General features: G+C 58.0%; 1 protein-coding gene across 5 annotated transcripts in view; it reads right to left on the minus strand.

Annotated features, from left to right (window-relative positions):
* Positions 1–11,890, minus strand: part of ZC3H18 (zinc finger CCCH-type containing 18) — a 51,557-nt gene extending 39,667 nt beyond the window's left edge. For 2 of the 5 annotated variants that reach the window (XM_047788872.1, XM_047788870.1), the window contains exons 1-2: positions 11,692–11,830; positions 3,563–4,089 (exon numbers count right to left, since the gene is read on the minus strand). In XM_047788872.1, coding sequence (XP_047644828.1) covers positions 3,563–4,075 — 513 coding nt within the window. In that variant the 5' untranslated portion in view covers positions 4,076–4,089; positions 11,692–11,830. Of the gene's footprint in view, positions 1–3,547; positions 4,090–11,691 lie in introns of all 5 variants that reach the window. The other 3 variants (XM_047788871.1, XM_047788869.1, XM_047788873.1) reach the window with 2 other exon arrangements.
* Between the last annotated feature and the right edge of the window lie 9,201 nt (positions 11,891–21,091).

Genomic DNA, 21,091 nt, shown 5'->3' on the forward strand with positions numbered 1-21,091 from the left:
GGGATGCTCTCTCTGGTTTCAGAAGACAGCCCGGGGCGTGGAGCAGCACCCTGTGACAACACAGTCATCCTGCCACGAGGGGACACGTGACCAGCCTCACCAAAAGGTGCACACAAATCACAGCAGCCTCGGCAGCCCCGCCTGGCTCTGCCACCAGCATGTGAGGAGAGCTTTCCAACCCCAGCACTCCTGGGCTGAGGGGCAGAACAGGGGGTGGTGTCATGTGCCCCCTCCCCCCACCAGGCTGAGGGACACGCAGGCTTTGGTCCCCGGGGGCAGCGTGGGCAGCTGCTTCCTCGAGGGGTCGCCATGGAGCCCTGGACCCTGAGTACACACCCAGGAAGCCCTTGGTAGAAGAGCAGGTGGATCTGCAAAGAAAATGCTCCCAAGTGTCTCTGTATGGGGCTGGACTGCCCAAGGAGTCACGGGGACCGTCCACTCGGGACGTGGCCACTGCCCTGCCATCTCTGAGAGGCCACCCTTCAATGTGAGAGTCCCCGATGAAGGGAGGAAGGGAACAAACTACACCCCCCCCTTTCCAATGGGAGGGCACCCTCCTGGCGGCTGAGGTTCTGGTCGTCAGACGACAAGGGACATACAAAAACAGAGCCAAGAAGACAGCCGAGACGTGGACGGACCAAGGACAGGAGGGCCGAGTCTGTGAAGGCAAAGCAGAGCCACGGGGATCAACAGATGCGCTGTCGGCCCAGAGGAGGGGCTCTCCTGCGACTCAGCGGAGGTGCAGGAAGAGGGGGACGGCCTCAGGGCTCCGCTCGCTCTTCGGAGACACACAGCTGGGGACACACAAGCACAGGTGCGTCTTGCTCTAAGTGTGGCTTCTGCACAGTAAGACAGCGAGCCAAGAAAGCTCACCTGCAGCTCAGGTGTCAGTGGTCAGGAACCCCCCCACCACAAAGAAGCTGGGGGCTATAAAAAGTTGGTCCACAATCCTGTTTGCAAAAACCCCATCCCCCTCACTGCAGGGAAGCAGCACTTCTAGAATATTACCTGTATCTAAAGGCACCAGCAACATACAAAAGTAATTCAAGATCTGAGTTATAAACTGTGCGGTTAAGACAAAGCAACTTCAAGGCTTTCCCGCACAAACTGATGTCACTATCGGGGAAACCCCCAAGAGAGCACAAAAGTTGGGGAGGGCGGGGGTGACGCCCAAACCAGTCAGCTGGGCCCGTGACCAACACCTGCAGGGGAAGAAGCCAGACCACGCACCTGACAGGAGGAAAGCGCTTCCCGCCCCCCACTAGCTGCTCCACGCAACTCCGCCCGATGCTGGAGACCCCCCCCCCCCCACCGCGCGCAGGAGGGCCCGGAACCGTGCGCCTCCTCACAGAGCCGGCTGGCAGCAGGGGCTCTGCCAGGGGCCGCAGTGAACACCATTTTCCAGGTATGAGCTAAACTGCATATTTCTTCCCCGCAAAAGATCCATTCACCTCTGATACCAGAAATGTGCTTAAAAACCATGGGGACAAGGAGTTCCATCGTGGCTCAGTGGTTAACAAATCCATCTAGGAACCATGAGGTTTTGGGTTCGAGCCCTGGCCTTGCTCAGTGGGTTAAGGATCCGGCACCGCTGTGAACTGTGGTGTAGGTCGCAGACATGGCTCGGATCCTACGTTGCTGTGGCTGTGGCGTACACCAGCGGCTAACAGCTCCAATTAGACCCCTAGCCTGGGACCCTCCATATGCCGCGAGCATGGCCCTAAAAAGACAAAACAAAAAAAACCCAAAAAAACCCCCCAAAAAAACATGGGGACAGGCCCTCTGGGGTGGACGCCTCCCATGAGGACCAGAAGCTAGCTGGCAGGAATTTAAACTAAAGGGGATCAAGCCCCAGGCCTGTGGACAGCAGGCTGGTTGTGGACCCGAGAGCAGCCCTTGGTTCCCTCTCCATCTTGGGAAGGAAAGACTCAGGACACAGACAAGCTGCAGCTGAGCTCCAGGGGAAAGAAGGGCAGGAGTGTGGACGGGGCGCGCAGGGCGCACGAGCAGCAGCAGTTTCTGGGCACACTGTCTACACTGGGGTCCTCCCTCCCACCCACACCCAGAGCTGGACCACCTCTCTGCAAACGGCCCCTGGGGGCCCCTGCCCCCCCACAGGCCCCAGAGCAGGCGGAGCCGCTGAGCTGCTCAGAGGGCACTGGGGGCCCCCAGTGCCAGGTCCGGGAACCGAGGGAGGAGCCACAGAGGTTCTCGGAGGTGCGCGTGGGGGGCCGCAGGAACAAGACGGCCACGGCCCACTCCGCTCAGACTGTGGATGCACAGCAGAGGGACCTGGGCAGACCCACAGGGAGGAGCTGCCCTTCAGGCCAATAATTAAAGCGGGCGGCAGGGGGGCGCCCTTGGACATGGTCAGGCACTGGCAAGAGCAGAAATACCCCAGAGGACGCCTGGGAGGCAGGGGTGCCCCGACGGGCCGTGGTCTCCACCCGCAGCCCCACCCCTATTGAGGCCTGCCTGTCCCCAGGGTGATGGCCCTGGTCTGCCCAGTGACACCCCTGGGGCAATGCAACGAGCCTGGGCTGCAGGACCTGGGGGCTGTGTCCAGGGCAGCCCCCCGGGGCTCAACGGCGCTGTGCTCTGGTCCCTCACGAGAGGCGCCAGGCAGGCACAACAAGGCAAATCACCAACCGTTCCGGATCAAGTGGGCGAGAAAGCCAGTTAGGTCATGGTTAGGGTTGGCCCGGCTGGGACCCCAACCAGAGGAGAAGCTGTGAGGCAAAGATAAAAATGCCTGGAAGAGAAGTTTCCATCATGGTGCAGTGGAAACAAATCAGACTAGGAACCATGGGGTTGCGGGTTCGAGCCCTGGCCTCACTCAGTGGGTCGGGGATCCGGCGCTGCCGTGAGCTGTGGTGTAGGTCGCAGACACGGCTTGGATCTGGTGTTGCTGTGGCTCTGATGGAGGCCGGTGGCTACAGCTCTGATTAGACCCCTAGCCTGGGAACCTCCATAGGCCAGGGGTTTGGCCCTAAAGTGACAAAAAAAGAAAAAAAAAAGTCCAGAAGAACAGACAAAACCCGCAGGAAGGAGTTTTTCAGTGTCAAGAACTTAACAAGAACTGAGACCCCCAGTGGCTGCAGCTGAAATGCTAATGCAAGTATTATCTAAAGACAGCAAAGACGAAGGCTGGATATCACTGCTTGCTGAAAGAACAGAAAACTTCAGGAAGTTCCTGTTGTGGCTCAGCGGTAACAAGCCCGACTAGCATCCATGAGGATGTGGGTTCGATCCCTGGCCTTGCTCAGTGGGTTAAGGATGTGGCATTGCTGTGGCGTAGGCCAGCAGCTGCAGCTTCAGTTTGCCCCCCCCCGCCTGGGAACTTCCGCATGCCGCCGGTGCGGCCCTAAAGGAAAAGAAAATTTAGAATTTGAATACGATCCAACCAACAGCAGCAGAGGAATGTGTGAGGGTCCCCGGCAGCTCTGCCAGCCCCCCGCTTTCTGAATCTAGCCCATGCCCCGCCGCCCAGCGCCGCCCCAGCGACGGCCTGCGCTCCCGGGCCCCGCCCGGCCGCCGCCCGACTCACGTCGATCTCCCCGTCGTCGATCTCCCCGTCGTCGTCCTCCTTCTTCTTCTCCCTGGCGGCCTCCGGGGGCTCCGGTTCCTCCGCGTGGGCGCCGGCCTTCCCCTCCTCCCCGGGAGCCCCCTCACCCCGCTCCTCGTCGTCCTCCTGCGCGGCGGGGGCCGGCTCCTCGGGGACCTCCTCGTCGTAGTCGAGCTCATGCTCGTCCAGCTCCCTGGTGACCGACGAGGCCTCGTCCCTCAGGTCGCTGCTGCGGTCCTCCTCGGCGCCGCGCCCCTCGGCGGGTGGGGGGCTCGGCGGGCCCCTGCTGAGCTCCTGGGCCTCCGAGTCGGAGCGACTCTCCTCCTCCTGGCTCAGTCCCTCGGCAGCAGGCTCCTCGCCCTCCACGTCGGAGGCCCCCCCCCCAGCTCCGTCCAGATCCTGATCGGACCCACTTTCCCGCAGAATGTCGTCGTCCGAGAGCCCCTGCGGCTCCTCTTCTTCGCCCTCTGGAGAGCGAGGGTCTCGCTCAGGGCTCTCGGCCACGTCCATCAGGACCCGCGGTTCTGCAAAAGGAAGCACAGAGTCACAGCATCGGCACAGCAGAGAGCAGGTGCCCGGCTGCCCGGGCCCGGGCTCGCCCCGGACCTGCAGTTGGCTCGGCCCTGCACAGTCCTCCAGGCCCGGCCCCCGTGCGGCCCGCACACAGGGGCCCCCGCGAGGCTGGTCCCCTCTGCCTGTAGCGACGCGGCTCCCCTCCTCCGCACAGAGGATGGGACGAGCGAGGGGCGGCTTGGGCTTCTGAGAGCAAACTCATCACTTGGGAAATTCAGGAAAACCTGCACCACGAGTGAGGCGGCACAGGGAAGGCAGGCACCCGGCCCGCTCTCTGGAGTCACCCGAGGGGTCTGAAGAGAAGGCCGGCCCTGGCTTTAGGCGTCCCAGGATGTGGGCTCTCTCCCGTTCCTGAACGCACTTCTCGGTGCACAGCCCTGACGGCCGATCAGAATCACCTGGGGTGTCCTTTAAACTGCAAACCCTACAGCACAGGGAACTCCGCCCAGGGCCTTTGACGGAGCAGGACGAGAGACGACAGGAGAAAGGAAGCGCCTGCAGACCAAGGACGGGGCCACTCTGCTGACCAGCAGAGACCGACCAAACAAGGTCCACCAACCCTAATAACACATCAGGGAGTTCCCATCGTGGCGCAGCGGAAACAAATCCCACTAGTATACAAGAGGATGCAGGTTCGATCCCAGGCCTTGCTCCGTGGGTTAAGGATCCGGCGTTGCCGTGAGCTGTGGTGTAGGTCACAGACGCGGCTCGGATCCGGCGTTGCTGGGGCTGTGGTGTAGGCCGGCGGCTACAGCTCCGATTCTACCCCTCGCCTGGGAACCTCCATATGCCGCGGGTGCAGCCTTAAAAAGACCAAAAAAAAAAGGGGGCAAAGACAGACCAGGGACGCCCAGACAGAGGCTCAGGGTGGCTCTCCCAGGAGACTCGAGAACCAGCCTGCCAAGACAGGCACATCCCAGGAAAAAACTATGGCAGAAAACCTTACACATTTTTTTGTTTGTTTGTCTTTTTGTCTTTTTCCCTCTTTCTGGGGCCACTCCCGAGGCATATGGAGGTTCGCAGGCTAGGGGTCTAATCGGAGCTGTAGCCACCGGCCTACACCACAGCCACAGCCACACCGGATCCTTAATGCACTGAGCAAAGCCAGGGACTGAACCCGCAACCTCATGGTTCCTAGTTGGATTCGTTAACCACTGAGCCATGACGGGAGCTCCCAGAAAACCTTACATATTTAAGTAGCTTGTACATAAAAAGACCAACAGTGTCGCTTGAGATGATTTCATTTCTATTTTTACTAACTAGATGTAATTACGAAGCAGCCATTTTCTGTTTTTCCCACCTCAGTGTGCAAGGACGGGACACCGTTCCAGGGGTTTTAAATGCAGGCTGCAGACGGTGGGCTAAGAGTGTGTTTGTGTGAAATCAACAGCAAACGGCCCACAAACAAACTTCCCCACCCACCAATGTAAGGGGTGGCAGGCAGCTAAAAGCTAGAGGGGATAGCAGGGGAAGAGCAGGGAAGGAAGGGGGCAATGCTGACGCGGTCATTCAAATTCTCTGTAACGCACACCACTGCCACGCTACTTGGTACCTCGGAGAGATCTGGAAACACACACATTTTTGTATCCTTTATATAACATTATCTTATGTACTGACATATCTAAAAATTAAGAGTCTATCTTTTTTTGTCTTTTTAGGGCAGCACCTGCAGCATATGGAGGTTCCCAGGTTAGGGGTTGAATTGGAGATACAGCTGCCGGCCTGCACCACAGCCACGCAGGATCCTTAACCCACTGAGCAAGGCCAGGGACCAAGCCTGCATCCTCATAGTTACTAGTCAGGTTCATTTCCGCTGAGCCACAATGGGAACTCTTCTTAAAAGTAGACAGTTTTAAAAGTAATTCACTTTTTGGGAGTTCCAGTCCTGGCGCAGCAGAAACAAATCTGACTAGGAACCATGAGGGTGCGTGTGCGATCTCTGGCCTCGCTCAGTGGGTTAAGGATCCAGTGCTGCCGTGAACCATGGCGTAGGATGCAAACGCGGCTGGGACCTGGTGTTGCTGTGGCGTAGGCCAGCGGCTATAGCTCTGATCGTACCCCTCGCCTGAGAACCAGCAATATGCTGCTGGTGTGGCCCTAAAAAGCAAAAATAGTAATAATAATAATAATCATAATAATAATTCACTTTTCGGTCTTCTGACAACACCCTACAGAGGTAGGAGAGCACCACTGGCAAGAATTATTAAAAAGCTAGTCATGGAGTTCCCGTCGTGGCGCAGCAGAAACGAACCCAACTGGGAACCATGAGGTTGTGGGTTTGATCCCTGGCCTCACTCATTGGTTTAAGGATCTGGCGTTGCCGTGAGCTGTGGTGTAGGTCGCACATGCGGCTCGGATCGCGCGTGGCTGTGGCTGTGGTGTAGGCCGGCAGCTGTAGCTCCAACTTGACGCCTAGCCTGGGAACCTCCATATGCCATGGGCGTGCCCCTAAAAAAAGCAAAAAAAAAGCAAAAAGAAAAAGATCCTAGTGTGAGATGGCGTTCCTGTTGTGGCTCAGAGGGTTACAAACCTGACTAGTATCCATGAGGACTCGGGTTCAATCCCTGGCCTCACTCAGTGGGTTAAGGATCCAGCGCTACCATGAGCTGTGGTGCAGGTTGCAGACGCGGCTCAGATGTGGCATTGCTGTGGCTGTGACTTAGGCCGGCAGCTAAAGCTCCTATTTGACCCCTAGCTTGGGAACCTCCATATGCCGCGGGTTCAGCCCTAAAAAGACAAAAATCAATCAATCAATCAATCCTAGCGCAAGAAATGGAAAACAAAGAGCACCTAACTGCAAACACACGAACTCGTGCAGGTGGGCCGTGCCTTCACGGGACCCGAGGGGCAGTGCCCACAGGCTGGGCCTCTGAATGAGACGCTGACGCAGCTCCACTGTGTCCCAGCTCTAGGATCTTGGACAAATTCTTTTTTTTTTTTTTACCTTTTCTTTTTTGTGCTTTTAGGGCAACACCTGAGGCATATGGAGGTTCCCAGGCTAGGGGTCCAATCGGAGCTGTAGCTGCCAGCTCATACCACAGTCACAGCAATGCAGGATCTGCCGGATCCTTAACCTACTGAGAGAGGTCAGGGATCGAACCAGCATCCTCACGGATCCTAGCTGGGTTTGTTAACCACTGAGCCACAATGGGAACTCCGTCTTGGACAAATTCAGATGAAAAAGTCCAGAGTCTTCATCTGCAGCCTAAGGTCCAAAACATCCGGTTTAGAAGTTGTTGCAACAATTAGATGAGACCAGCCTGATGGCTTTCAAAACCCACACCCTTTCCCTCCAGACTGAGTTCAAATCCCCTGGGCGCTCAAGGGCAATTCATCCACAAACACCGGAGAGTCTGCTCTGCAAGAGCAGGTAGGTCAATGAAACAACCTCCTCAGCGACGCCCTGCCACCTCCGTCTGCTAGGACTACTGCTCTGCCAGGCACGTCACCCACTCCCTCACAGCAGCCCTCCAAAACAACGTTCCCTCCCTAGAGAAGGAGCCGGGGCCACATGGCCACCGAGCGCAAGCCCGGCGTCACATTCCAGCTGCCTCCGGTCCCAGGGCGGGCACCATGCATGCCTCGAGCTCCTGCCATCTGCCCGGGAACCCACCCCCATTTACCACCACTGTTTCCATAGGAACATGGGGCCTGAGTTCCAAACTGGCTTCACAATTCTTTTGAGCACAACCTCCCATAAATCAGAGACTTTTCTTTTTCTTTTCTTTCTTTCTTTTTTTTTTTTTTAATGCCTGCCCCACGGCTGCTCCACGGCACATGGAGGTCCTGGGCCAGGGATCAGATCTGAGCCGCAGCTGCGACCATCAAGTGTGGCAACGCTGGATCCTTAACCCACTGTGCCAGGCCGGGGAGGGAACCTGCCTCCCAGGGCTGCACAGATGCTACTGATCCCATTCATTCTGCCAGAGAGAACTCCCAATCAGGGGCTTCTGTCGAACTAGTAGATTTGGCCTGTTCTTTTCTCCCAAAGAAAGTTTCATGCTGCTCCATCTCAGTCCCTATCTTAGTCCTTCTAGAAGCAAAAAGACACACTTTCAGAGACAGGGAAAAGCTACCATATGATCCATACAGATGATTAGTTAAAAAACAGTGATGACCATTTGGAAATCAAACTTGTGACACCAGTCCTTTATTTTTCGATTTTAAATTTTCTGAAGTTTGAACCTTAGGCACTTAAACTAAAGACGAAGCCGATAAAAGATGCCTCCCTGAGGCTCACACCTCTATACTGACACCAAAGGAAATACTGCCTCCCAGTGAAATTCCGAGGCTGCTGTGTTGTGCCTGGAAAAGTGCTCGTGGAGCCTGCATGCACCCCCCACCCCCCGCCCCCGTTTGATGCATGGAAATCACTTCAACACCCCAAGCACAAAGGCAACTTCCCCACCCTCAAGGACAGTTTTCAGTCCTGCAGAGGTGGTGGAGGGAAAGGCCCTGCATGCACCTGCTCCCACAGGGGTGAACTAGCTCTGTCAGCCTCCGGAGAGCATGGGCTGCTTTGAGAGTGTGATGAAGGGACAGCTCCTCTCCCTAGAAAAACCTGGACAAACAAACTTTATCTTTCACTTTAGGGGGTTCGAAACCTCCTGAGATCCCCCACGATCCCCACGCTGAGAACTCTGGCCCTGAGTACATGGCACATTATTCTATCACACACCCGCACTCATGCGGTGCTGTGACCAGTTGTTCGCAAAGTCTGCTGGGAGACCCCTGCCCCCACAAAGGGCCTGAGCGGAAGGGCGCAGATGCACCTGCGTGTCCAAGCTCGGCAGGGGGCTGGCTCTTAGCAGAGCTGGTACAGGATTTCGGACACATTTGAGACGGAAAGCGAGGCTGTTATCCGTCACAGCAGGCGTGCGCAGGGCTGTCCCAGGCACACCGGGACACAGGCGCCCTTAGGATGCCTTGACGGTCTCCCGAGGAAGACTCCCATCATTCTCTCCCTATGGAACCTTCCGGATTTTACAATCTGAGGCGACACACAGGTATCAGCTTGCAGAGGAAAACATGCCAAAGAACCCATCTACTTAGCAGAGGCAACCTGAATCACACCTTGCTGCACGGACGGGGGAGGTCACTGGGGCTCAGAAGGGTGTTCCCAGCCCTGCTCTGGGGAAGTTAACCAACTCTCTGGGCATCAGTGTCCTGTTCTGAGATTAATTCAATCTGGCAAATATCTGAACACGTGCTCTATGTCAGCTGCCAGGAAAACCCTTGGTCTATTAAGTGCACATGTGGAAATGGAGGGGCCTGCGGTCGCGTCCTCACCGACTTCTAGGCTCACAATTTTCAGTTTCTTCTGCTCCCACAATCGCCCCATAACCCAGCATTACTGGCAGAGTTTAGAAGGCTTTAGTGCGTTGATCCACAGACAGGGAACTCGCCTGGAGAACGGAAGAACAAGGGCCAGCAGAGGGTCCCCAGAGCATGTTAGATTTAGTGACGGTGACTGACAGCTGCCTGTGGAGTCAGTGACAAGTCTCGCACTGGATCAACTACTTGCTGGGCACCAGGAAGACATGGGAACCAAGCGTCTCCTTTTTTGAAGAGCGCGCTGGAACTCAGACCCCGCGGGTGCTGTCCTGCTTCCCAGCAGTCGCTCTGGAAGGCTACACCTGGACTCCAAGTGCACGGCACGTGGGAACTTTCCTTCCCGAGTGACCTTCCGAACCTGCAGCACCTCCCTGGCACTCTCCATGGCAGCACATCTTCCTCCTCTCAAGTGGCATCACTTTGAGAAAGCAGTTCAGAGCCTGGCACTCTCCAGGGCAGCATGTCTTCCTCCTCTCAAAGAAACCAGTGCAGAGCCTAGTCTGGTCAGTGGGGTGAGTTCCCAAGCAAGGTAAGAGGATTTCTGGTCACACATGGGGTGTGACCACGGAATGAGACTGATACATATCCCAAACAAGGCTTATATATTTACTACAAAAACAGGGGTTCGAAAGAGGTTTGGCAAAGGAGCACCAATGAATATAAACATAACCATCCAGGCTAACAACTTTTAATAGAGCAGCCCTACCTGAATGCTCAAGTCTGGTACGCCTAGTTAAAATGCAGATTCAGGAGTTCCCATCCTGGCACAGCGGAAACAAATCTGACTGGGAACCATGAGGTTGCGGGTTCGATGCCTGGCCTCCCTCACTGAGTTAAGGATCCAGCGTTGCCATGAGCTGTGGTATAGGTCGCAGACGCGTCTCGGATCTGGCATTGCTGTGGCGGCGGCGTAGGCCAGCAGGGCAGCTGTAGCTCTGATTGGACTCCTAGCCTGGGAATCTCCATATGCCGCGGGTGCAGCCCTAAAAAGCAAAAAAAAGAAAAAGAAAAAAAAAAAAGAAAATGCAGATTCATAACTTCATAGACTTAAAACATCCAAAGGAAGCCTGACCCCAAACAACCTCTCAGGGAGGAGGCACTCACTCACCTCGAGATGATCAGTGAAAAAGGAAAAAAAAACAAACCCAAAAACTCTTCTGCTCTCTGGAACGATTCCACAAAGTTTTCATAAAATGTTTCACCGTCTCCCACCCCAAATCGGAGAGGGTGAGGGGTTTTAACCTCTGGGACACATCTGAATGGTTTCAGAGCTGGCTGGGCTCCACACATGTGCTCAGACTGTAAAATCACCAGGAAAAGACTTCCTGTTGGGGAAATGGGAATCAGCCCAGGTCCAGACTCACCCTGAGAATCCCAGTCTCCGCTCTGGGAAAGGACCACTCCAAAGGCAACGTGAAGATGAGAAATCAAGAGAGCCACTGCTGTGCCCCCAAAAGCCCTCTCCTTCCATTCTCCCCAGAGAGATCCGAAGACTGATCTACTCTAACAGATGGAGCTGAACAACTCACTTAAGATAATCGACCATTCTACCTGGCCAACTCAGCTGTCGTAAGAATTCAGGAAAACTTGAAGTTTTCGCAGGAGCAAAGCCGGAAGTCTTGAAGTCTTAAAGTCTGACGTTCCCCCAGCAATGACCCGGCATCCTTTGGGCTCTTTACCAAAGGAAAGGAAGTTTACTCCAAAGAGTGGCGCGCATCTTGGGGCGCAGCGCATAGGTCCAACCTGTGCCACCGGGAAGCCGAGGGGGCAAGCTCCAAGAGACTCGAGAGAGTTCAAAGCTCCTGAAGAGCCCATCCCCAGTCCGGAGGGTGAGCCTGCGTGCCTCCTTCCGCTGCCCCCTCCCCCGGTCTTTGTGGGCGGCAAACACTGCCACGCGGATGTCCCGGAAGAGGAATGACAGCTTCGGGAGATCAACTCCACGGCGGGCGCGGAGGCAGCCGCCGTGCGCTCGGGCTAAAGGGTTCCAGGGTCCCCGGGCGGCTCGCAGCGAAAGGAGCGCAGGATCGTGCCTGAGTCAACGTCCCCTTCCTGGGGCTCGAGAACCACGCTTCGGCCGGCGGGCAGCCTGGAGCGCTCCCCGGAGGCGGAGGCGGCGGGGCTCCCCGGCCTCCGCTCCGCGCCGCCGCCACGCTCCCCGCCCGGCCGCCTCGGCCTCCTCCTTCTACCCGCCCCGCCTCCGTGGTGGCGCCACCACTTACCTTACGAGAGCAGGGAGGGGGGGCCACGGCTCCGCGGAGGTCGGGGCGGCGTGGGGAAGTCGTCCCTCGACCCTTCCGCTCCTCACAGGCTCCGGCTTGAGGCGCGACGCGGGCGGAACAAACGGGCTCCACTACCCGCGGGGGCCGGCCATTGTGCGACGTCATCAGGCCGCGACGGTTGTCCTGCGGGCCGGGCGGGCTTCCCTCTCTTGCCCCGCCCTCCGCCCGCTTCCTTCCGGCCTCCGCGCAGCTGCCTCCTTGCAGCCCCGCCCCCGCGGCGCGCGCCCGCCTGAACCCGACAGGACGCAGGCGCGGCCGAGGCCCCGCCTCCCGGGCGGGTCTCATGACGCGCGCGCCGGCCGTCGTGCGGCTGGGAGAGCTTCCCGGGCCTCCGGGTCACGTGACGCGTGAGCGCCGGCGGGTTCCCGCCCCGCTGTGCGAGCTGCGCGCGGAGATGGGTCCCGGGGAGGTGGAGCAAAGAACTTACCTGCCCCCTTCCGAGTGGGGAGCTTCCGCGCAGGGGGACTGCGCACCCAACCCAAAGTTAGTCCTTTCAGGGAAATGAGTTTATTTTATTTTTAATCTTTTCAGGGCGCACCCGCGGCTTATGGAAGTTCCCAGTCTAGGGGTCAAATCGGAACTGTGGCTGCCGGGCTACACCACAGCCACAGGAACGAGGGAGCAGAGCCGTGTCTGCGACCTATAGCACAGTTCACTGCAGTGCCAGATCCTTAACCCACTGAGCGAGGCCAGGGATCGAACCTGCTTCCTCAGGGATGCTAGTCAGATTCCTTTCTGCTGAACCACGACGGGAACTCCAGGAAATGAGTTTAAATAACGAAGATTAAACTTTTTAAACTGTTTTGGGGGGATTAAATCCCCCCTTCCGTTAGATATAATCAGTTCAAAACAAAATGATCATTTTCGAGATATCGAGTTAAAATGTCAAAGCCTAGGAGTTCCCGTGGTGGCACAGCGGAAATGAATCTGACTAGGAACCATGAGGTTGGGGGTTTGATCCCCGGCTTCGCTCAGTGGGTTTACGACCCGGTGTTGCCGTGAGCTGTGGTGTAGGTCACAGACGCGACTCGGATCTGGCTTGCTGTGGCTGTGTCATAGGCGGCAGCTGTAGCTTGGATTAGACCCCTAGCCTGGGAACCTCCATCCTGAGGGTGTGGCCCTAAAAAAAAAAAGTCAAAGCTGAAACATTTGAAACTATTTCTGTGTAACTAAATAGCTATTGCTTTATCAAATATAACTGATCCAACACAAAACAATCATTTTTGAGATACTGAGTTTAAATGTCAAAGCTTAAACATTTTTAACTATTCCCAATGTTGTTTAAAGAGAAACAGCTCGGATTAGACCCCTAGCCTGGGAACTTCCATATACCTTGGGTGTCGCCGTAAAAAGACAAAAGACAAAAAAATAAAAAATAAAAAAATTTTTTTTTTAATTAAGAAAATGAAAACAACAGCCCCAAAATGGAGTCACTTATGCTAAGCCTAACCAGACTTCATGACTAATCTAATTGAAATTTCAGCCCCTCCCAGGAGTGGAAATTTAAATCCTTTAGTCTGGAGCTTTCTGGTCAGCACTAGGGAGTAATCTGCCTAAGACCCCTTGCCTCCCCCTAAAGGAGGGTGACCTGGCCTGAAGTAATCCAGCCTTTTAATGTCTTTGAACCTATAAAAGCCTCCATCCTGTACAGCCTGTAGAAGCCTTTCTAAATGCTAGACCGGGTGCTGCCAGATTCATAAATTGTTGACTAAAGCTAATTAGATCTTCAAATTTACTCAGTTGAATTTTTTAAATTTTTTATTTATTTATTTATTTTTGCTTTTTTGCTTTTTAGGGTTGAACCCATGGCATATGGAAGTTCCCAGGCTAGGGTCAAATCAGAGCTACAGCTGCCAGCCCCCAGCCACGGCCACACGGGATCTAAGCCAAGTCTGCGACCTCACCATAGCTCACAGCAGCGCCAGATCCTTAACCCACTGAGCGAGGCCAGGGATCGAACCCGCAACAGGGTTCCTAGTTGGATTCTTTTCTGCTGCACCATGATGGGAACTCCTATTTTATCACTTTTTAATTTTTTTAATTATTTTTTTTTGCTTTTTAGGGCTGCACCCACGGCATATGGAAGTTCCCAGGCTAGGGATCGAATAGGAAGTGCAGCCGCCAGCCTACTCCTCAGCCACAGCAACGCAGAGTACAAGCCATGTCTGCGACCTACACCACAACTCACGGCAGCGCCGGATCCTTGACCCACTGAGCGAGGCCATGGATCGAACCCGCATCCTCACGGATATGAGTTGGGTTAGTTCCTGCTGAGCCACTACAGACACTTCTGATACGAGACCTATTTTAGACTAAAAAATTGGCTTTACTCTGCTTCGATATTTCTAGCTTATTCTTTTTTTTTTTTTTTGTCTTTTTGCTATTTCTTGGGCCGCTCCCGCGGCATATGGAGGTTCCCAGGCTAGGGGTCGAATCAAATCTGTAGCCACCGGCCTACGCCAGAGCCACAGCAACGCGGGATCCGAGCCACGTCTGCAACCTACACCACAGGTCACGGCAACGCCGGATCGTTAACCCACTGAGCAAAGGCAGGGACCGAACCCGCAACCTCATGGTTCCTAGTCGGATTCGTTAACCACTGCGCCACGACAGGAACTCCTCTAGCTTATTCTGAAACCCGAGCTTTGTGTGTTCTTCACTCTGTGAGCCTGGTGTGGCTTCTGGCTGAAAGCAGCAGGATTCAGACCCGTGGGCAGAGCTGTGGTGGTGTCCTGCAGGGGCAGCTGTCGGGCTTTAACCCCTCGGACCCTCTGTTTCCTCTTCTGGAAAACAAAGTTGGGGTGCGGGGCATCCAGATGGGAACAGAGGTTCCCAAGCGCCGATCCGCGGGCCTGTGCTCTGTGTCAGCGTTTCTAAGCATCTGCAGGGACGTGGGAAACGTCAGAGCAAAGTCGGGGACCTCATGACATCAAGTGTGTTTCCCCCAAAAGACTGTCTTTTGCTCCGAGATTATGTCTCTCTTCTAACACTGTCTGTGTTGAAATGTGTTTTTGCAAAATATTGAGATGATTAAACACGCGCTTTGGAGAGTGAGTGTGCGTATCTGGGGCAGAAGGGGAAGGGGAGGGAAAGGAGAGGAGAGACGGAGGTCAGAGGTCATTGTTGAGGTTTTGGTTTGTGAATTTCCAAAGTGTGAGGACCGCGCCCGGGGGGGCCTCATCCTTTCCAGACCCTGACTTCAAGACCCGCCTCCAATCCCCTGGGCTCCGCGTGCCAGGCCAAGAGGCCCTGGAGGGACCTGGTGGCTCAGCTGTGGGTCCAGCCAGATCCAAGGGGGTGGTCGCTGGTGAAGCAGGGACACGGGGCCATTCAGGGTCTACTGACAAGCAGTCCAGCCCTGAGCTTGGGGTGGGGTCGCGGAGGGTCCGCAGGGTTCCATGGCGATACTGTAGTCGGGGGGGAGGCCATCCGGAGCACAGGGCAGGAAGAGGGGCGGTGGCCCTGCCAGGTGACCCAAGTCCCAGCCGGCCAGGAGCCCCTTCTGTCTCCCGGGGTGAATGGGATGGTTCTCCTGGAGGGGTGGCATCTCCCCCGATCTTCAAGCGTTGGGTGGGAGCCCCTGAGATGTGACCCTGTGGAGCCCTCACGGCACAGATAGGGCAAGGTGGCTCAGGAGCCAACCCTGCCAGTGTGGAGCGAGCAGAACCCATGCCGTCTGTGCCGTCACAGCCTCGTGCTCCTCTGCCTTCCCCAGGCCCACCCAGGATCTGTCCGTTCAGAGTACAGGGGCCACCAGCTTTGCTTCTGTCCCCAGGAAGGCTTTCAGTCCTCCTGCTGCTCTGTGCGCCCACTGCCGGCCTTGGGGAACCTGGCCGCCCCCTGCTAGCAGACGTGGGATGGGGTCACTCCCCCCACCCCTGCCCCGCTCTGGGGACAGACGCTGATGCTTGGGCATGTGACCCTGTGAATTTCGTTACTGGGTCTCTGCTGTGGCCTCGCCCTAGCCACTGCCCACTGTGGGCCTGCCTTCACCCCACTGGCCTGGCAAGGACACCGAGAGGCCTGGAGGGGTTTCCTGTGGCCGTGTGGCTGGGAAGGGCCAAGGGGGATGGAGTCTCGTGTCTGAGGCCAGAGCCCGTTCCCATCACTTTGAGGCTCAGATGCCGCCTCAGTTTCAGGCAGGACCTTGTGAGGTGCAGGCCCAGCTCTGACTGCCCGTCCCTGGGGGTCTGTGCCCTCCAGGGGGCCTGCGAGCTTCACACCCTGAGTTAAGCGTCAGAGACCTGCCGGCAGGATGTCCCCGCCAAGGCCCTGGGCAGCATGATGGTGCCATCCAGGGAACCCAGGAAATCCAGCCGAGGGCTGGGTCCCAGCCACGCCCAAGGAGCTCCTGGAAAGCGCTCCTTCCACAAGAGCATGTGTCACACACCCACTGCAGCCAAGAGGCAGGGTACGTGTGCACGAGTGTGTGAGCTGGAGCTCTCCTCCTGCTTAGCATCGAGTCACAGGCCCAGGAAACATGGGCTGTGGACAGAGGACAGGGCGGGCTGTGCCCTTCTGCTCTGCACCCCTTTTTCTGCCTGACTGGGGAGGCAGCTGAGGTCTGGCTGTGGTGGGGACGGGGGCCCGTGTCTCCAGCACTCCCCACATGGAATGGAGCAGGGCAAGGCCATACTTGGCTCAGGTGGAGGTGGGTGGCATGGGGACAGGCTTTGTTCTCAGTCTCTGGACAGATGGAGCCATGGCGGTGTTCCTCGCTGTGGGTCTGAACAGAGGGCTCTTGACAATGGGCTTCCAGGAGCCAGACCCAGAAATCAAGCAGGAGCTGCCAGAAAATCTCTGGATTCAGGATCCACTGGGACCGTTCAGACGGCAGAAGGAATGGCCCCATGGGGGCTGCCATGCTCAGGGGAGTCATAGATGGGAGTTCCCTTGTGGCTTAGCTGTTAAGGATCTGGCATTGTCGCTGGGCAGCGTGGGCCACTGCTGTGGCATGGGTAAGCTCCCTGGCCCAGGAACTCCTGCACGCCAAGAGTGCAGCCAAAAAAAAATCCCACGCAAAACCCAGAGAAGTGATGCGCTGACCGACTACACCCACCCGACCCAGGCCAGGCCTCATCTGGTGTCGCCCGCTGGCTTTTTCTGCCCGAAGAGTGAGACCCGTCCCAGAGGGTGGGGGTGCCCACGTCAGTCACGGAGAGGCCTCTCCCCCAGTCTGTGTGCTGCTGCCGCCTTGGGGTTGGGCTCCCTGCCCTTGGCAGCCTCGGCGTTGATTCTGAGTGGGTGGTAGGGTCCTGGTGGCCCCTCCTGGGTGGTGGCAGGTCACCTGCCAGCATTTAGTCCTCCGTCCCTGGGGGGCTTTTAAAGGGTGTGCCTTTTGGGGTTCTTGGAAATGCGGGCCAGCTCCCCCGTTCCCGGGGCGAAGAGTCGGAGCTCAGAGCTGCATTGGACGCCGCCAGCCCTCGGCGGGCCTGAAATATTGTGAATTTCTGGACACGTGTGAGTCACAAGTTCTCACTTCTAGTTTACTTTTGTCACCACTGAAGTGACCTTACAAACTGTCGTGTGGATGTCACAGCGGCACTTCCCTCTCCGGGTGCCCTGATTGGCCTCCTGGGGGCAGGGGGGGCCCCCAGAGCACAGTGGCTGCAGGCCTGGTGGATCAGCACAGCCCTGAGCCACTTCGGTGGCCCTCGTGCGAAGGGAGCGGTTTGCTTACCTCCTTGGCACTTCAGGCATTTCCAGCGCCCCGGGAGCCCGCATTCAGGCTGACTGTACCCGGCTGTCAGGTCTTGCGCTGATGCGCGCCCGGGAGACCCACGCTTCCCCGCGGGGCTGGACGAGCGTGACAGTGGCAGGTGTGGAGCGGCTGAGGGGCGTCAGGGAAGGGGTCCCCTTTCCTCCTCCTGGGGTGCTGCCTGGCACCTCCATCTGGGTCTGTGGAAGGAGTGGTTCTGCCCTGCGAGCCCCTAGTTAGCTAGTCAGCTAGCGCGATGTGGCCCTGGGGGTCCCAGCCTTGTGCCCTTTGGGATGCGAGGCTGGCAGCATGCCGCACAGGGGCCTCCTAGGCTCGGGCAGGAATGCCAGCCCGGTTGTTCTGCTCACCAGGGTAGCCTGAATGCAGCAGGGCGGGGGCGACCCAGGGATCATCTGATGAAGGAGGAAGGCAGAGGTACCGGGATGGAGCGCCTAGAACCACACACTCCATGCAGGGGGAAGCCGCGGTCCGGTCACCCTAGCCCGGTTCTGAAGGGGGGCCTCTGGGCCCAGCCCCCTCCTGAGAGCCCTGCCCCGTGGATATGGGTGCACCTGCACCTGTGAGGCTAATCAGGCCGGTGTGACCTCTGTCTGCAGGTATCTCTCAAACTTGCCAGAGAAGAATCTGCTGCGGCTGTTGGATGCAGGTTCCCAGGCCCCAGCCTGTTAGGTCTGGCAGGGGCCCCCGGAATGTATATTATCCTCTGGTCCAGGGATGCTGTCACCGCCATCCTAGACCAAAGAGCTCCGGTCCCAGAGAATCGCTCTCCGAGGCTGTGCCCCACGGCGGTGGGGTGGCTGGCACACGCAGGGCCATGCAGGGAGGAAAGCCCAGGGTCAGGTGTCAAAAGTGCCACCACCGAGAGCCCCGGGTGCCCCCAACAGTGGCACAAATGTTGGCAAGTCACACCCCTCCCTGAGTGCTGCCCAATCTCCTGGAGGCTGTGGGTCCAGGGACCCTGCAGGGGCAGCAGTGTGGCGCCCCCACATCCAGGGCCCGATGGGGTGACCCTCCCAGGCTGGTGGTCATCGCAGTTCTCCCCCCTTCTGTGGAGACCGTGCTGCCATCCTCCACATCCGCCTTGTTCCCTTAGCCCCTGGGACACGCAGCATCCCCCCGCCACCCAGGACACACAGGGTGAGCAGCCAGGCCAGCCTGGAGCACCTGTCACCTGGCCTGCTGGCCCATGTCAGAGTTGCTGCCGACCCCCGGTGCCAGGAATGTCCACCTGCAGTGATTCTTAGAGCCAGGCTGTCCCCAGGGGTGGGTGGGCAGCGGAGGGCTGTGGACAGCAGCCACCCGCGGGAGGTGAGTGCACTGGGCTCCGGGTGGATGGGGGTCACAGGACGAGACGGGGTTGGAGGGAGGCCTTGAACGCAGATCCAGTGCATGCGCCGCAGTGTGGCTGGCCAGAGCTGGCCCTGAGATGTGTAACTGGCACAGCGTGGAGGGGTGGCGAAGGCGGGCGACCAGCAGAGCACAGGCGGGGAGGGCCCGGGTAGACAGCAGAGGCTGTAGACCAGCAGGGAGTGTGTGTGGGGGGCTTGCTCATTTCTCTGCCGCCCTTTCACTCTCCTGTGGCCTGAGTGACCAAGCGCCATTTCCTGGGGCCAGGTCAAGGGCCAGGTGGCTGGGAGGCAGTCAGTGGTCGAGGCAGGTGAGGTCCGTGGGGCAGAGGCGAGGGGGTGAGGAAAGAAAGCCGGGAGGCCCCGAGTGACCGCTGTCATGGGGAAATGAACAGGGGGCAGCGTGGAGGGCCCCGCACGGTGCCTGAGCCAGAGCTGTGGGACAAGGGCAGCCCTTTGCGGGGAGCAGACTGCCAAGACACTGGGCAGCGTGCACAGGGCTGCCAGGTGTGGTAGGGGACCAGGCCTGTGTGGGCCATCTCAGAGCTACAGGAACCCTTGAAGTCCTGAAGCAGGGTGTGACACCATCTGGTCTCCCCGCCACCACAGAGGAGCGGTGTCCCGGCCGGAGATGGTGGCCAATCCAGCGGATGGGCCTGGCTGGGGGCAGGGGAGGGGCTGCAGCCCGCACTGGAGGCCACCAGCTGCACTGTCTGGAAGCAGTGGTTGAGAATCAGGAGGACGTTGCAGACCTGGAAGCCGGGCGGCGGCGGGCGATGTCTGGGGCAGTGGGCACGTTGATCAGGGGCCAGCGAGGCACGGCTGGGCTAGAGAGATGCCCACATGAACCCACATGCCCGCCCAGGAGAGTGAGGGAGTGAGTTTCCCGGAGGCCAGGCGGCCCGGAGAGCCATGACTCCCAGGTGTGTGCTGGGGCTGGCCTGGGAGCATCAGGGCTTCCTGAGAGAGAGGCAGGGAGGAGGCCGTGGATGGTCCCTGGGCTGCAGCTAGGATAGGGGTAGCTGGGGGAGGCAGGTGTGGAAGATGGGGGGCCAGCCTAGCACTTGAGACCTTGAGCTGGGCAAGGGCAGCTGGAGAACAGGGGGCATGTCACCCAGGCCCCAGCTCAGGGCCTGGGACCCCCTGGCACAAGATACAGCCTGGCCAGCAGTTCAAGTTGGGGTGGAGGTCAGGGGTCAGCTCTGGCTCTGGATGGTGGGGCACAGTCCACCCACGTCTTGCGGGGTTGGGGGGGGGAATGTCTGCCTCCCTCATCCTTCTCCTCTGAGCATGTTTGTCAGCACACGGGGACAGCCACCCTGCCTTAAGTTTACCACTTGGAGAAGAGGGACTTCTGTCTTCACTGGGTGTCTGGCTTGGAGGTGGAGGCGGAGCCTCAAACTCCCCAGGCAAATTTATGCGTGACAATGCAAATGAGGAACAGGGTTGAGGGGTCCGGGAGCCTCCCTGCCCTAACCCGGGAAGGCAGAGCATCCCGAGCAGGGGCATCTGGCTCTTGGGAGATTGGCCCTGGTTACACCCTGGCACTCAGGGGTTGTCCCGGGGGTGGGGGTGGGGGGGGCTGTTGGATGGGCCTGGGGACCATTCTTGTGCAAACACAGGCTCCTCAGCTGGTCACCAGAGAGCTGGGCAGAAAGGAACCTGCCTTGCGCGGGAACCTGGGTGGGTCATAGGAACTACTTCCGAAACTAGGGGGGCAAAGAAAGGTCAAGGGTCAGGTGTCACTTTTCCCTGCAGGAGACCTCCAGGTAAGGTCACGTCTGTAAAGGACATTCTCTACTTCAAGCAGTGGGACACCAGGCCGGAGGGCACCCACGGCCACCCACACGCCAAGAGGCACGACCGCAGCTGGACTCCTCTCTCTTGGATTTGGCCCAGCTGATGGTCAGTCGGGGTGCGTGCAGCGCCCAGGGCACCAGCAGGGCAGACTGGGGGTAGGCTCCAGCCCATGTGCCCCCTGTAGCCACCACCGTGCCTACCGCCCATTCTCCCTTTCCCTCTCAGCAGCCTAGGCAGTCACAGGGCTTCAGCCTCCCCAGGACTCTCCCATTCCCATTCCATCTTTGGTGGCCTGCGACCGGACAGGTGGCATCCAGGCCCCAGAACTGAGCAGGTGGCAGAGCTGTCAGCTGGCTAAGCTCTTCCCTTTGGTATCTGGAGCTCAAACCAGAACTTCAGGCTGGATCCGGAGGGTGGCGGCAGTGGGCCTAAAAGGGCAGTGCCTGCTCTCCCTGGACCCCAAGGGGGTCCCAGA

The sequence above is a fragment of the Phacochoerus africanus genome, chromosome 8 (assembly GCF_016906955.1).
Source record: "Phacochoerus africanus isolate WHEZ1 chromosome 8, ROS_Pafr_v1, whole genome shotgun sequence".
NCBI lineage: Eukaryota > Metazoa > Chordata > Mammalia > Artiodactyla > Suidae > Phacochoerus > Phacochoerus africanus.